The sequence below is a fragment of the Gallus gallus genome, chromosome 3, assembly GCF_016699485.2.
Source record: "Gallus gallus isolate bGalGal1 chromosome 3, bGalGal1.mat.broiler.GRCg7b, whole genome shotgun sequence".
NCBI classification, from domain to species: Eukaryota; Metazoa; Chordata; class Aves; order Galliformes; family Phasianidae; genus Gallus; species Gallus gallus.
In genome coordinates this window covers 12,088,855-12,105,663 of record NC_052534.1, presented here as the reverse complement: position 1 = coordinate 12,105,663, position 16,809 = coordinate 12,088,855, and the positions used below count along the sequence as shown (strand labels likewise).

The following is a 16,809-nucleotide window of genomic DNA, read 5'->3' as shown; positions in this document are numbered from 1 at the left end:
CAACCTAATAAATACACAGTATCAACGACTTCATGGAATGCAATCAAGGATTATTTGCATACTTTCATGTTTACCAAACCAGCATTCACATTACTTAGCATTATTCTGAACATGTACCAAAGTCACCTGAGCACCTCTGCATTATGTGTTTGCTATGATATTAGGAAAATTTCTGCATTCAACATTTTAGGGAGAATTCGCTATGATTATAAGTGTTCAAGAGAAGACAGCCAGCACTGCAAACAACGAGCAATATTCACATACTGTCATATGCAAGTATACACGGGATAATATGATTAAAACAGTAACAAACTCTCAGCAAAAGTGTATTCTATGTAAAACAGCAATAGTAAAAAGTTTCATTGACTAATTGAGAGAGAGAACAGCTGTACACTTACTTCAAATTGATCCAGAGCAGAGGTAGGCGCATTCAAAAATGCCAAGAAAGAATTCTGTGAGTCTTGGTGCTTTACACCTAGAAAACAGCAGCACGTTTTTAAGCTACAGAAAAATGACCTTTTTATGGAGGACCTTTGCCTTGCTGCATTCACGGTTTGGGAATCCACCTGAGCCAGATACTGTTTTTTAAAGCAGTTGTCATGTTTGGTCTGTTCTCCATAGTAAAAGATTTTTTTAATAGCTATACACCCACTAAATCAAGCAACAGATGTTTATTTAACCTTTTCCAAGCTAAGATGTGTGTGGTGTGAACTGAACATGAAAACAAACTTATGGGTGTATTACACAGAAGGCACAAGTTTCTAATGTGCTTATGGCCATCGGCAACATGCACTGAATCATACAGGCTTAACCACTATCACAGCAGGTATCGTCCCTGCTCTGCCTGCACACTGGACAGACTACTGTGACAAGACTGTAGATAAAAGCTCTCTCAAACAGTGAGATTCAACAAAAAGCACAGAAAACACGCTGTTTGGGGAATACAGAGTATTTTCAAATAATACAGTTTCTATATAAATACACTGAAACCCTAGAAAAAGACTAAAAAAAAATTCTCTGATTACCTACTTCTTTACAGAATCATTTTTAGTAATCATTTTCCCCAACCTCCTAGGTTTCTGCAATGCATTTATCAAGAGCAACGAATGGTAGAAATCAATCTACACATATGAGAAAGTTAGTCTACCACAGAATATTGACTGCAGCTGAATCCTCAACACAGATAACGAAAGAAACATCTATAGAGTTCCTCTTACAATGGAGAATCAAGTCCAAAGATAATAAGGATGTTGAATTAAGGCATATTTCTATCAAAATATTTGAGTAATTACAGTAGAATCTTACACATTTACTTCTGGAAGCATAATAATAAACTTAATACTCCTTTTTTTTTTTTTTAAGAGTAAACGTTTATCTCCATTTGCACAAAAATAATAAGATATTAAGACTAGAAAAAATACAAGACAAAACATTAATTACAAATTCTTAACATTGTTTCCTGGAAAGGTAGATTTCATAAGCAGAGTAACTGTGGACAATATGTAAGATAGTTCAAAAATCTAAAAGTAAAAGCTAAACATGACAAAGCGTTAATGTCCCCACGAAAATGCTATCACAGGTAACTTTCCAAACGCTTGGCAGTATAATCCTGATCATAGCGCTAACATCAAGATGAACAATTAACAATTCCCTAAGTGGTATTTGCTAATCAGTGCCAGTGATTTCTGAATATTTTGTATAGGTTTATATCTTTTCTACCAGTCAACCAACACTCGGAGGCCTATATATGGAAAATGAATGTTAACTACAATACATTATTGACTGTCACAACAGTGGGATGCAAAGGCTAAACAACATTTAAAATCTCTAAGCAGCAACTGTTGCTAGAATTTTGAAACTCAAGCTCAAGCAGTTTCCCACAAAAAAATGTGGTAATTCCATTTGGCCTAAAAAAAATCATTTCTTCCCATGTAACTCGAAAGATACAAATATTAGAGATACTACAGGAACTGTAAAGAATCGGCCAAATCCTTAATCTTACCTCCATGATTTTTTTTCATTTCAGACTTACTAAAAGTCTCTTCTCTAATGCAAAACACTGTTAGGCAGATGCAACAGAAATCCCAGAATATTCTCTTATAACCACAGCAAAGCAAACATGACCATACTGATCACTACATGTTTACAAAGCCAATCAATGAAGCCATCCAAGAAACCAACGAATGAACTGCAGAGTGCCTCTGCAGCTGTTTTCCCTCTCATGGGCCTCAAATGTTTATAGATGAAAAAATACAGCGATTAGTGCTAAAGTCTAAATACTGTTCATTCATCAAAGATGGGGAATAATTACAAGTAAATCCATACTTCCAGCAGTTTTCTGGCACTCAAACACCATACATATGCCAAACAAAAGTAATACAATTCCAACATGGATAATATCTTACTGGTTCAAGTGTATCACCAAAGCTGTTACAGGTACATATCAGCAAGTTCAACTGCTGTGGGCACATCTCACCATGCAATAGCTGCATTTACATTTTGTATGCCAAAGCTTCTTGGTATCATATTTTAGTGGCAAGACGACACTTAATTGATAAGATGTACCCACACATGTGAAATATGATCTTATTTAGTTGGATATCAGTTGCCATACCCTTTTCTGATCTAAGTTCTTCTGTCTCCTTCTTCAGCCTTTCAATATCTGTCAACAGTTCCAAATTCTTCTTCTCTGATTCTTGCAATTTACTTCAAAAGAACACAAACAAAAATCCTTTGTAAATATTGAGAATCAATGTTACAAATCACTTTCTTTGTTCATCTTTGCATGCTATCTGGACTACTGCTCAGTTAAAAATCAATGCCGAGCAAGCTGCATGCTCTCATCAAATGCAAGAATGAACTCAGAAACCAGTTTGGACCTCTTTAGTAAGGTATCTTAAAGAAACAGAACGAGCATTAATTGCCCTTGTTTAACCATTAGGTAGGCTCACATCTCTAATTTATGAGTAATTGTGTGAGCTTGTACCCTGTGAATAAGAAAAGAAAGACCATATGTATTTATAAACTTACAAATTGAGTTTTTATTTTGTTCATTCATAGTACCTGTGATACTAATAGGTTATGTATAACAGCTAGCTGTTTCAGTTCTTTCTGAGTCAACGCTTTCACAGCAGGAGGTAGGTAACATTACCTTCTACAGAATTCCTCCAGCACTCCTCATCCTTGCTGACCAAAGAAAACAGTGGCTTTCCTATTCTTAGAGGATCCACACTGCCTATCATCAGGTTATCTGGTATGAAAACCTCCCAGTTAAGGTGGAAATGGTATTCCCACTTCACAGATACCTCAGCTCTGTCCAAATTATTTCCTAAAGCTGCAACACAAGTCAGTGCTTCACAAATATGATTAAAGAAAAATTCTTTGTTTTGCTTGTGTTTGAAATTCTTATATCACATCCTATCCCTTCTGTGCTAGGGGCTGTTTCCATGCTTTGTATTGCACTTTTATGTGTTTAGCCACTGCAAGATGACAAAAATGCTCCTATAAAAAGTATTTTTGTAGAGAAAGATGTAACGGAAATAGAACGTGTGCGACTCTAAGAGAAGGCTCAAAAGTTGTATTTCACCTTAAGCACCTACTTCAACCTACACCAACTTAAAGGACTAGCACTGCAACAGGTCAGTGAGATTTGTTATTTGGAAATGTAACATCATAGTGCAGGATCAATTTTCTTCTCGTGGCACATTTGCTATGCTTTAGTTTAAGTCAAATCACAACATATGACAGGAGGCATGCAAACAGTACATATTTTGTACTTCATCATATTTGTGTACTTCACCTACTATGCCACTTCATTTAACAAAGTTAATGCCTGTAGAAGGAATCAGAACCACAGCTAGAGGTATTCATGCCTACTTTTTCATCAGAATTTAGTTGTAATCATTAGTAGCAGTGCAAGCTTGTTCTTAAACACCCCTTAAACAGAATTCTCTTGAAGGTTCAGAAAAATCTCATGATCTGTATTTGATTTCTGTCCAAACTAGCAAAGGAAACAACAGGTACCAGTTTCAGTGGTAAATGCTATGACAAAGACCTCCACCAGCAAATCTGTGTTCGCAGAGTTCCAAGAGATTTCTTTAGTATTAGTTTTTAGGCACCATTGAAATGAACTAAATTTAAGCTAGAGACCTAGAAATTGAATGTCTTGGTACTAGTTCCCTGCTTCAGTCATTCACCCTACTTGAAATTTTATAATTTAAGTTTAAAAATAAAAAGAAAACCTCAAAAAAGGGATCTGAAGAAGGAATAAGAGCATTCATCATCTTCTACAAGCACTTATTGTTGCTGTGCAAACCAATACACAGTAATAGTTTCTTAGGTTTTTTTTCAGAATGAGCCCACATAGCTATCAATACAATGGAAAAGAATAAACTCTAATCATTCTGTATTTGAACTTGATACTAAACTAGGAGATATTACATTATTGAAAACAAAGTGTCCCCTCTGAAAATCTTCAAGATTCCAAAACTTCAAAGGAAGCATCCAGTTGCTTGCACAATTAAGATAGACATCTTTTTTTTTTTTTTTTTTCCACTTTTGGATATAAGAACCTAGCATCATTCATTATCAAATTTTGACAGAAAATGTAAATTAAATGATGATATGCTGACACTCCCTGGGATGAATCAAAGTAAGTTTCCACTAGAACAATTCAGTCTTACCACTCTGTAGAGATACAGGAAGCTTTGACTTTATTCAACTCATCTTGAATAGCCTGTTTGGCTCGGATTTCAGCATCAAGAGCTGACTGTAGTTCCAACCTTGCGGACATATCTAGCTTTGCAAAACGGCGCATCTTCCAGGGCATGTCCTAGTAAAAAAAAGATAAAAGGGAGAAGGAAGAGTAAGGCAAAAGAAGGCAGAAAAGGAGGAAAGTAACTAACTTGAAGAATTATCTCTCTTAGTCTACTATGTTCTTGACGTAACAGTTCCTTAATTTCAAAGTTATCAACAAAATTCTAGAGAGTATTCTTATGATTCTTAAACTCAAGTAATAAATAAGCAAGATGAATGTCATATGCTGTCATAGTCTTAAAAGCAAAGAAACTCTGCAAATTCTACTTTTGATGTGACTCAATTCAAATAACCACTATGAAGGACGGTCACAGTGAAAGACTTTAAGTTTTCCATGCAGCATAGTATACATTTCCTTCAACAGATTAATATATGATTAGAAAGTAGCTACTTCAACAATATCATAGATAAAAATTACATTATGTGATAAACAATAAATTTGCTAGTAAGTTATTCAGAAGGGAAGCTCTAGAGTAGTTTAACTTTTGACTAACACAGCCTCTACAGAAAGAATACTATTACTGCAGCTGAAACTATCAAATTACCATTATCATTTAAAAACAAACAAAACATCTGATATGCAGAATTCTAAGTCTTACTGTAGCTCTTGCACCCAAGCTGGAATTCCTCAGGGCCTCTAGTTCTTCTGTCATTTTAGAAGCCAAGGCTTGAAGATAACCTCGAGCATCTTTTTCATCACTTACCCTAGACAATTACATTAGAAGAAAAATACGTTTTAACTAAACAATCTAAACAAAAAACAAAGTTCATTTTTCTTAGTATACTGACACAGGCTAAGCAAGAACCCTAACTTAAGTGCCTGCAAGAGGAAGGTAAGTTAGCATCCAAACCTGAGGAGCTGTACTGACATACAAGATGAGGGAAAATGGATCCTCATCTCCACTCAGAGCAGAAGGAAGAGCCTCCCCTTCACCCCCAAACTACCCCTACACAACACATATGAGGCTCTGGGGCTGGAAAAAAAAAAAAAAAAAGGTCATGGTTAACAGTCAAGACACAGGAAAAGAAAAATGCTTAACATTGGTAAAACTTGCTGAGGGTGCACTCAACTCCACTGTCAATGTCATTGATGAAGATATTAGAGAGTGTTGGTCCCAGCACTGACCCGTGAGGGACACCACTCGTCACTGATCTCCATCCAGACATTGACCGCTGTCTGGATACAATCTTGCAACAAGTTCCTAGTCCACTGAGCAGTCCTCCAACAAATTGATGCTTTTCCAGTCTGGAGAGAAGGGACCATGCCAAAAGCCTTACTGAAGTCCAGACAGATGACATCAGTGGCTCTTCCCTTGCTCACTAATGCAGTTATGCCATCATAAGAAACCACAAGGTTTGTCAGGCAGGACTTGCAGTTGGTGAAGCCATGCTGGTTATCCCATATCACCTCCCTCTGCCATGTGCCTTAGCATAGCTTCCAGGATAATCTGCGCCATGATCTTCCCTGGCACAGAAGTGAGGCTGACAGGTTGGTAGTTCCCTGGGTCACCCTTTCCACCCTTCTTAAGAATGGCTTCAGCACTGCCTTTTTTCCAGCCTCTCCTAGTGACCTGTCTGCAGAAAGGGATTTCCCCCCATTGCATATATAGCAATACAAGTTTCTCCTGTTGATTTTATAGGGTTCATGAACAGAACGAATATGGAAACAGTGCTACTTGAAAGTCTACCATTAATGAATTAATAATGAATAATAATGAATAATGAATGCCATTAATAACGAAAACAAAATAATGCTTCAAGAAGTTTTACAGATAGCAAGCCAGAGAGAAGCTCTCAATCTGAACTGCCATGGGCTTGGAAGGAACAGAAAAGCTTTACCATAGTAAAAGCTATACAGGTTGTAGTGACTTCTGGGTGTGCAGCTTAGGATATATACAAGGAAGAATGCTTTAATCAGAGAAGCTAGAGATTACTTGCAACAAAACTCCCACCCAACATGAAAAAGCTGAGAACTTAATTATTCTTTCAGCTTTATCTTTTTTGTCTCTTGCTTACAATTTAGTTCAAAAGGTAAGGAGGAGACCTAAAAGCATAACAAAACAAAACTAAAAACCACCTCCCAATTCCATTAAAGTCAGTGAGATAGTTTTGATATGAATGAGTTAGCAATTTTCCCAGGGTATACGAGAACTCAATGGAAGCAGACTATCAACTTTCTAAGATTCTAGATGTAACCCATTTTGATGACTAGATGAGAAGATCCTGTCCTGTACAAACCACTTATGATACAAGAGTGGGCAAAAAGTGCAGGAATCAGCATAAGAAGCTTATGCATAACAAAACAGATACTAAAAAGAACGAAGTACAAATGGAAACAGAAATACTCACTTCCATGTTAGAAAGGAAGTCTTTTTTTTTTTTTAATAACAAAAATCGATACCATGTTTAAGCAGACTCTTTAGTCTACTAAAGACAGTAGATAGTACAATTTAAAGTAGAGATGGTGTTGTTAACCACTAGATGGCAGCATTTTCTCCAAAATGATTTACATATTGATCAAATGCTGATTTCTTAAGAGAATTTGGATTTGTTACTGTTTTGCTGATTATTATTATTATGCTGTTGTTGTTGGAAACTAACTAAATAAAACTAAAATTTCATTTTGTACTTGGGGACAACATCATGCCAACATTCAAATAACCACTGACAAACATCTGGTAGTTTATTCATCATGCTACTATGAAAGTTGGACCATCTGTGTCTGTATCCAGAATTCTTTACAACACAAAATGAAACAAGACCAGAGATTTTTTTTATTATTAGTTATTGCTATTGTTATTATTATTATTATTTGCTAAACAGAAGGGATCTTGAAGCCCTGAAATCATATGCCAAGCTGCATCTCATTTCATTTAAAAACCTCAGGGAAGTCTGAAGGCTGTCACTGTTAGTTCTCCCATAGGTTCTCAAAGCTTTTAAACCTCTGTCCTTCTATCACTATCCTTAAAGTATCACTTTTCTTCTCCCCTAATCTATTTAAAAGAAACAAACAAACCAATCCTATTTCTTTAAACTTTCAGCACTTTTCTTTGCTCTCAAACACTGAAGTTTTCCCCTACTCTCCATAATTGCTATTTAATAGATGATTAATCTCTGATTATTCCTACTTTGAATACCACGAATCTCAGAACTTCTCAGGTTTTCAGCTGAATTTCCTGCAACTTTTTGATAGTTATTAAAAGTCCCGCCCTACTCTAAATCTCTTACACAATTTGTGTATGCTTTCTTCTGAGTGCAAGCAGATTTCAAAACTCAAAGAACTACTGTGGTACTTAAAAAATAAAAAAATAAAAAATAAAATCAAGATAAAAATCAACCATACTGCAGTTGGTGGAAGTTAAGAAGGCAAATATTCACCAATCTTCACTGTAACAATAGCCATACCTTCTGGTCTCAGCTGAATCTAGGCTTAATGTTTCATTCTATGAGTAAATTCGGTAGGATTTAGTTCATTTTTACGTACAAACTCAACATACAAAGTTATTAACTTGAACTCGTCATTAAAGATTCCTTTTCAATCAGTTGAGAGAAAAACAGACTTCTGTAGTATTAGTTATTGGACTGTCTACTTCTACAATTTTTTTAATTGGCTTATAGCGTCCCAGAGAGGGCTAGTAAGTTCAAATTTTTGACAAGCACTCTGGGAATTCCTACCAAGATTTCCATCAATCTCCTCTCAGCAATAAATCAGAAATACAGTACCATGGCTATTCAAAAGTTTCCCTTTTGAAGTGACTGTGGTAGCCTCACAGACAATGAATTTCTTTCCTATCTCCCATAGGAAAATGTATAGCTGACTATAAAATCCTCAACATCTCTTATTCTTGTCAAGGAATGATGAGCCATTTGGCCAATATAAGCATGTCATTATAATAGCTCCATTAAAGCTGAACGATCTGTGAAGGTCTATTGCTACCAACATTAGAATAAGCAATTAAATTTTGGCTGAAGTATTTCTAGTAAGAAGTTGGCTATATTTATGGTGTCTTGGGATAATAACAGCAAAAATAAAAAGAGTTTTGTACATCTACATAAACAAGACGCAAGAGACCACAGTAAGAATGCAGGGAAAGGCTCAAGGGAACATGACAGGCCAGTTTTATAACTTACATGTTACAAAATTTGAAAGATAAAAAATGTAGAAAGTCACAAGGAGTTGTGAAGAGAGGAACAGTCTTAACTGCCTGAAATGTAAACTCAAAGAGTGCCACACGTGTCCTGAGAGAGATCTGCAAGATGGTAAAACACTCAAAATGAAGGACTCCTTAGGCTTGGTGTTACTTAAAACAGAGCTACAACTAATACCTTGAACTGACAGAGAGCCAAACAAACTGCTTACCAAAATAGTAATTAACTGCACATCCTGCCTTTTATCCTTCACAAATCATGGTAGAAAAATTAGACAGGAGAACAAAAAAGAATTTTAAAGGTGTTTTAAAGTATGCACCCAAAATTTATATTTTGATTTAGTATTAAATGAAAATCTGTTAGGTGGGGAGATACAGCTCTAGAAGATCTACCCTAGTTTGTTAGCTCCTAGGCATGCTATTTCCATTTTGAAGATGCAGTCAGGTATGCATTAAATTTGTATGCTCTTCCAAAGAAAACACAGTTGTGTGACTGACTAAATTAGTTTTAAAAGAATATAGATACTTTTCTTTTCAAATGTTTACCGTTATAATGGATAATAATTTATACAGCAGCCCAAGTTCCACAGCAAAAAAGTTCCCAGATAAGGACTATTTTCAGTATGCAGAGTAGAATTCTAAGGACAGAAGAGGGACATTACCAGATCATCTGGCTAACACATGGGAAATCCAAACACAGTAAGAAAGAAATGTGAGCGGCTGTGTCACCTTCTGTATGGGAACTGTTGAATCACAGCCTCAACCTCTGATTGACCACCTGAGGTGAGCACCGAGTCAGCCACGGGAGCACAGGTGAAGGCAATTCAGCTGTGTGACCAGAAGAGGTGGAGCCAGGCTGCACCTCTCCTAGATCCCACTTAAGGGCTGACTGCCACTAAGGAAGGATCTCTTCCTGGCGATTGCTCCTTGGGGAGTCTTTGTGAGCCTACAACACTGGTGAGCACCTTTCATTTATATCTGATTATCTTTTGCAACATGGTAATATTACCAGCCTAACTTCTTTGTATGCTATATAACATCTGTGTACTTGTTTACTGTACACCTCACAATGCTGAAAAATTTTAATACAGGTGGAAAGAAATGCAAACAGAAAATTGAGATACGTATGGTAATTAAAAACTGAAATTAAACCATGTTTTCTATCTCCTTAAAGTTTGCCTGTAGTTGTTGAGGTTTTTTTTTTTTTGCCTTTTTTAAAACAAAACTTTAATTTTTGGCTCCATGCTTTTTAAAATACACTGTACTATTGAAAGAGATTGGTAAAATGCTTAAGGAAGTTATTCTTGCATGCTGCTAACCTTGTTTCATTTAGCATCTCTAGGGACACACACACACAAAAAAAAAACAATCCCAAACCTCTTTTCCTCCCAGGTGACATCTAATGCATGCAAGATGTCTTATCATGTATCTGAACTGCATCAGTAGTACATCTTAAAATATTAAATGCTCTCATAAATTGGAGAATGGACTTTCTTAATGGTTGTTAGTACACTTTTACATAGTGTCAAGTAAAACAATCCACATTTAATGCTGACTTGTCTTTTTCTGTAGCTCCAAACTTTTGAGTGCTTTCCAACAACATGGAATGCAAAATAACAGACTCGTGTCTCTTCTTACCTTGATTTTTTTTTTCTGAATAAGCATTTACAATCAGCTACAAACTAACAGAGTTTTAGCAAATATATATATATATCTCCGATGACAGTCTACTATGCTTAGAGTTGTGACAGACAAACCTGCACAATTGGACCCTTTAAATTTTGTCATCTCTGCTATGAATTCAATGCCTTGACACACCATGAACTTCTTAAGACAGAGCAGAGTTGTATTATTTTAAGTAACAAACAGTTTAAAACAATTCCAGAAAGCCAGAAGACAACCTTGCTTTCTTGTTATATATCACACAGTTATATTCAAAGGCAAACTTTCTGTGTGTTTGAACAACAAAACTATACTGGCCTTACAACAATCAGCATACTAGGATTCATTAAAATAAATGTTTCTGATTCTCACTTTGGCATTACAAGTTAGATTATTTAGTTACCATGAGGCAGAAGAAATGGGGAAGAATTCAAGTACTAAGTGGAAAAAAAGATTAGTATGTGATGATGAAATCTTCACGGAAGTGGAAAAAAAATGTTGAGATACAAAATGTTCTCATAGATACTAAACACTACAATGAGCCCTACGAAGTGAGGGGACTGAAAAACAGGAATGGAGGAGAAAAATGAAATATGTCTAGAAAACTCAATCTCTCTTAATAGTTTCAAGTTATTTTCTTCCTCCATTTATTAGAAGCGGACAGAAGACTTTATAAATGTAACATCATTGTTTAACTAAAGTATTATTAGAAACATCACCTGACTGGCACTTGAACAGTCTCAAACCTTCTGCCTTGTAAAAATCACATGAAAGTTGCGCTACATTTGTTTTGTTCTCACACATGCCAAGCAGATGAAGGACATGAACGCTCAGACACAAATGCTCTCAGCCACCGCTTTTCCCAGGCTTGCTCCTTCTTGGAGGCGTGAGCTCAGCACATGATTCCTTTCAGCATTCTTCCAAAGCCACAAGCCACACCCAACAGCAACGATCATTTTGTGCTTCATTCCTTGTATTTGAAAAGACACTTTCCTTCTTAAGGAGGAACATGATTTTCTAGATATGGATGTTATTAAAATCTCAGGTAAAAATAGAGCAGAATCCCAGACAGGTGGGGGATTTCACCTAAGCACTTGTAAGTGTCAAGTACAACTGCAAAACTCAGCAACAGCCCTACCACACTGAGTACTCACCATTGGATGATCTCGGTAATTTGGGCCTCCCAGTGGGCTACAGATTCCTTTTTATCAGCTAGGTCTCTCATTTCTTCTTCCAGCTGCCGGTTATTCATACTCAGCCTCTCAAACATGGTGGTGAGCTGAATGAGAAATTAAACACATTGTTCAGTTGTATAAGCTATTGTGACTCCATCTCTCTGCAGACTCAGAGTCATGTGTCCTTTCTCTCTCTCAGTTTATATTTCTGCTTTAAAATTTGCCAATGCCCATCACAATGAACACCATGCAACAATAAAAGCCAGAATCTTTTCTCATATATGACCTCAGCAGTACTTAAAGAGACTAGAACTACATTTTTGCTCTTAGAAAAAAAAACATCCGTTTCTAGAGAACTAGTCTCCATATAACTCTACAACTCTTAAAAGGTTTCTGTTTCACACCATATATGTGTAGAATGCTCTCTATATGAAAAAATAAATTAAAAAGGCAAAACAAGGGCACACAAAATGGCACAGCTCAGATAAAAGTACAGAATCTCCCCCTTGTCTAGTAACCATGGAGAATGAGGCTTAGCAGATACAGCCACATATCAGCCAGGAGATTCTCCAGGTATTTCACATTCTCATGTTTTTCATTTTACTTGCTCACAGACAGAGAAATTGAAATTAAATGCACATCTGTAAGTACAAAATGGAATACCTAGCAATTAACTTCCCTTGCATTCACACAGCTGTCATTCATACAAGCACCTTCTGAAAGGCAAAAGCCACAGCTAACCTGATTTCATATGGAAAACTAAAACTTCATTATGCTAAATATTCCCAAAATTATAATGGAATTAGACATCAGATAGACTTAAAAGAAAGGTTGATGAGGAGAATAAATCTCACATGAAATGATGCTTTTTGCAGTGAAATATATTAACAAATCAAAATGATGAAAAGATACCAAATTTTAACCTACTGTCTATTTTATTTCTTATATGAATACTTAGCTATATATAGCTATCATTTCAACGGACTTCTGATTTAAACATCTATTTTTTCAATGCTGCTTTACAAAATAAATACAAAGCAAATCAAATTCTGAAAAACAGAAAAGTGAAACGAACAGTAGGAGATAAACAAAATCTAAGTATTCACTGCTCAGTACACTTCAATTAAATTGTCTTACTGTTCATAGATTTTTAGTGACTCAACACACAACCTTGCCATGCAGGAAGGGCTCAGCTATTTAACACTAACTGACAGGCAAATAGATTCTACATAATCACATCATTAAACATATAACTTTATATTTGGATCACAAAGGCAAATATATATTTTTTCTTTTTTGGCTTAGAATATTGTATAAAATTAATCTTAGTAAACTTAATATTCTTAGTAGAACTATTGGTTATAACCATTATAACCATATTCATTGTAACATATAATGACCCATATATACCTATACATACATATATAAACACAATCTCAAATTCAAATGCCTGTAGATATTCCCTATTCAAATACTAATGACAACATTTTTTGTGTAATATTATCTTCTAGTAAGTTTTGTTAACCACTGAAGCTTTATATTACCAAATTTGTACACAGCCTATTCTAATTGTAAACTCAGGACTCAGCTAATCAGCACTTACCTTATCAAGTTCATTTGAAAGTTTCTTGTTTTCCTCTGTTAGCAGAATCTTTTCCCGTTCATACTTCTGTTTGAACTCTGTTTCAAATTCCTCTCTTTCACTTTGGCTAAGAAAAAAAATTGATTAGATTTAGAAAATTTCCTTTCAAAAAATGTATCACACTGTTTACTTAAACATATAATGATCAATATAGATAGTAACTGAAAGGAAAGTACTACACTGGCAATACCCAAGTCTACCAAGACTAAAGCACAGTGTGTGTCAAACTACCATTTCAGTACTGTAAAACAGTCTTTAATTTTATCATCAATTAAATTCCCCTCAATACAATATTAAAAGAGCTCCCCCAAGCTTTATCAGTCCACTTGTACACATTGTATTCTTTAATGAATCCCTCAAACACTGAACAGCTGAAATTCTGCAGACTGAAGTCTGCCAATATTCTGAGACATTCTAGACAACTTCTCTTAAAGTTCACAGGAACACTATTTTAATTTTCATGTTTCTATAGTTCCAGGTTTCATACGGAATGACAGGTGAAAACAACCACGTACATTACCAGAATGTACAGAAGTTAAATTACAGCAGCTGGGACTGTGTCACTGGTAAGAAAAGCTTACGTGGGCAGTAAGATTCAGGCAAGAGGACGCATCTGAATACTTACTATCAGCAAAATGGAATGGATAACTTTTACAATCCTAACATGACAAGATCCCAGTTTGGGTTGGGCCCCTTCATTCTGAAAAACCGTTTCAAACAGCTGCTTCCTTTAACCCTTCCCTTATCTTGTGGGTGTCATTCAGTAGAAAACAACCACTGGACTGAATTGGTGCAAATCTGATGCTGTGTAATGAACTTGAGAACCTGAAATTAAATTCATGTTATGACAAAAAACATTGCCGCTTCCTTGAAGAGCTGTACTGCAATGCTGCAGACCTTCAACTCCCATCAGAAAATAGAGCCTCTCTTCTGAGACTCACTACAATTGAAAGTTTCAGGAAGATGGCACTGTAGCCTCTTGTATTCACTGTGACAGGTAATGGGTACAAAGTTCGTGTAGATTGATGGAACTGCACTATGAATGCCAAAGGTACAGAAAATACCCATCAGTAAACATCATTGTCTGGCTTTAAGAGGTTTAAAAATTTGCAGTTCTTTAAAAAAGAGCTGTGTAAAGATAAAATCCAGGAGAAATTTTGTCTTGAACATTGCAACTGTTTTTCTGGATACCAACCAGAGCTTGATGTTGCACGATAGAGGAATTATAACCTCCCCTCTTTTTCTGAGATGTGCAACTAGTACAAGTGTACCAAATTGCAAGAACACCCTTAAAAAAACAGAGACGCGTCAGTGGTTACAGTGAGCCCAGTTAAGAGTAATGCTGGTTTGAATTTCCTATCCCTAATTTGAAATTCATTTAGTGCTTCAACTACTCTTTGAAATCTAGTACAGCATGTTAGATTCATGGTGAAATCCTATGTTGCTAGGCATCCTTTGAAACATAACACTACCTCCTAGCAAAGTAACATACTATCGTTATGGTTTAAATGCCAAGTTTGAAATTAACCACCACCCCTTTTCTGTACTAACGGATTCCCTGCATATGATGAGCCATCCAGGGAAAAGGCAGGAAAAGATTAAAGCATTGGCTGTCAGGGGAATTAATAACAGGTCTTGCTTCTGTTTGCAAGGCAGAGATTCAAGACCAATTTCTCAGAGTGCAGACCAAACTTACTTTTAGTTTCTCTTATTCCTTTTATTTAGCATTTACATATTAATGTTTGTGTGAGGATTTACTTATTTATAGCATTTATGTTCTGTGTTTCTTGTTATTTAATGGCTTTAAGGCTCAAAGCAGTCAAAAAATGGTGGTGAATTATGGATAGCCACTCAACAATGTTTGTATTTCTCTGTATTTTAGGTTCTTAATTAAACTGCTTATTGTCACTAACCTAGTAAGTCAAATTGCTATAGTATGGTACACAAACAAAGAAAATAAACAAAGGAGAATGTGAATATAATCTATTATACCCAAATATCAATTCAGCAAGCCGCAATATTATGACAGACTCCATAGGCGTATCTTGGACAGCCAAGAAGATCAAAATACAACATTAACTTTGAAGCTTAGCATCCTCCTCTCCCATCAAGCTTCTTCTCTCATCTAAAATTTAGCTATGTATTCACTTTTGAAGTTTAAGAAATGATACGTGATCCAGATTTTGTTTTGTTAGTGAAAAAAAACCAAAACAACAGAACTATCACAAATCACATGCAAGCAACATGAAATACAGCTTTACGGTAGCACTTTGTCACTTCAGCTCTTAGCTGTGGATGTAGAAAGTGGATTAACATTTTATCTCACTGCTTTGAAAAACAAGAAAATTTGACCCAAAACAAACACCAGCCCTCAGGCTTCCTCATATCATAAATCTAAAAAAGCAAACACTATTTTATAGAACTTTCTTGCTTTATAAACCCGTCATTAATAGACTTAAAACTCCACAAACATGATTTATTCTTCACTCAAGGTATTTTGCAACTTCTTCTGAAATATTTCATAATAACAATTCTAAGAAATTGAATATTGTATTACACGTATCACTGGCCTGATACCGTGTCCCTATGTTTCCAATTTTAGTAGTACAGTTTATCAGACTATTTGCAAAGAGTACAGTGAGGTAGTTTCTCTTCCTTGAACACTTATACTGTTGAGATAACAAGGAATAAATCCTAAATGTAAAGGAAACAAACAAATAAAAAAAATCCCTATTTTAAAAAATGAAGTGGAAACCAAAAGCGTGCAAGTTCAAAAAAGTTCCCAGAGTAGATTCTGAGTGAGACCAAACTGACCCTTGCTTGGAATAATATACAGAATTAACTCTTTACTATAGCCTTTATAAAGCAACGCAACTCTATCCTTCTAACATATACTGAAGTTTATTGTTAGACTACCAAATACACTTCAATGCTGAGCCCACTCCAAACCTATTGTTTAAATAGTTCCACTTATTTCACTATGAAGACTTCAGCTGCCTCCTTTTCAACGCTTACATTGAACAACACCTCTGTAATTCTGTATTGGCAGACTAACAAAAAGCTTTGTATGCCTGATTACAAAAGCTAAACAATGCATGCAAGGAGAAACAAAAAAAGTAGCAATCTCACAAGAAAACTACCAAATACTATGAACTGAATGGCAATTCTTCCATTCTTAATACTTAAACTTTCCTTCTAAATCCTAGAATTACTACAGATGTCAATCTGTAACATACATTGAACAGTGAACTTCTGCATTTCTGTGGAGACCCAGTGAAATTGTGCCTATCAGTTTAACAAAACCCAGTTGAAGGTCAAGTCTTCGTTAATCCCTCCTGCTGTGCCTGGACACCTGACTCAATACAAT

General features: G+C 35.7%; 1 protein-coding gene across 7 annotated transcripts in view; it reads right to left on the bottom strand.

Annotated features, from left to right (window-relative positions):
* Positions 1 to 16,809, bottom strand: part of CDC42BPA (CDC42 binding protein kinase alpha) — a 174,957-nt gene that overhangs the window by 41,333 nt on the left and 116,815 nt on the right. For 6 of the 7 annotated variants that reach the window (NM_001398237.1, NM_001199443.3, XM_046938649.1 and 3 more), the window contains 6 exons: positions 13,404 to 13,509; positions 11,780 to 11,904; positions 5,415 to 5,520; positions 4,683 to 4,831; positions 2,615 to 2,706; positions 399 to 475 (listed from right to left, as the gene is read on the bottom strand). In NM_001398237.1, the coding sequence (NP_001385166.1) occupies positions 399 to 475; positions 2,615 to 2,706; positions 4,683 to 4,831; positions 5,415 to 5,520; positions 11,780 to 11,904; positions 13,404 to 13,509 (655 nt within the window). The remainder of the gene's footprint in view (positions 1 to 398; positions 476 to 2,614; positions 2,707 to 4,682; positions 4,832 to 5,414; positions 5,521 to 11,779; positions 11,905 to 13,403; positions 13,510 to 16,809) is intronic. The other variant, XM_015283518.4, reaches the window with a different exon arrangement.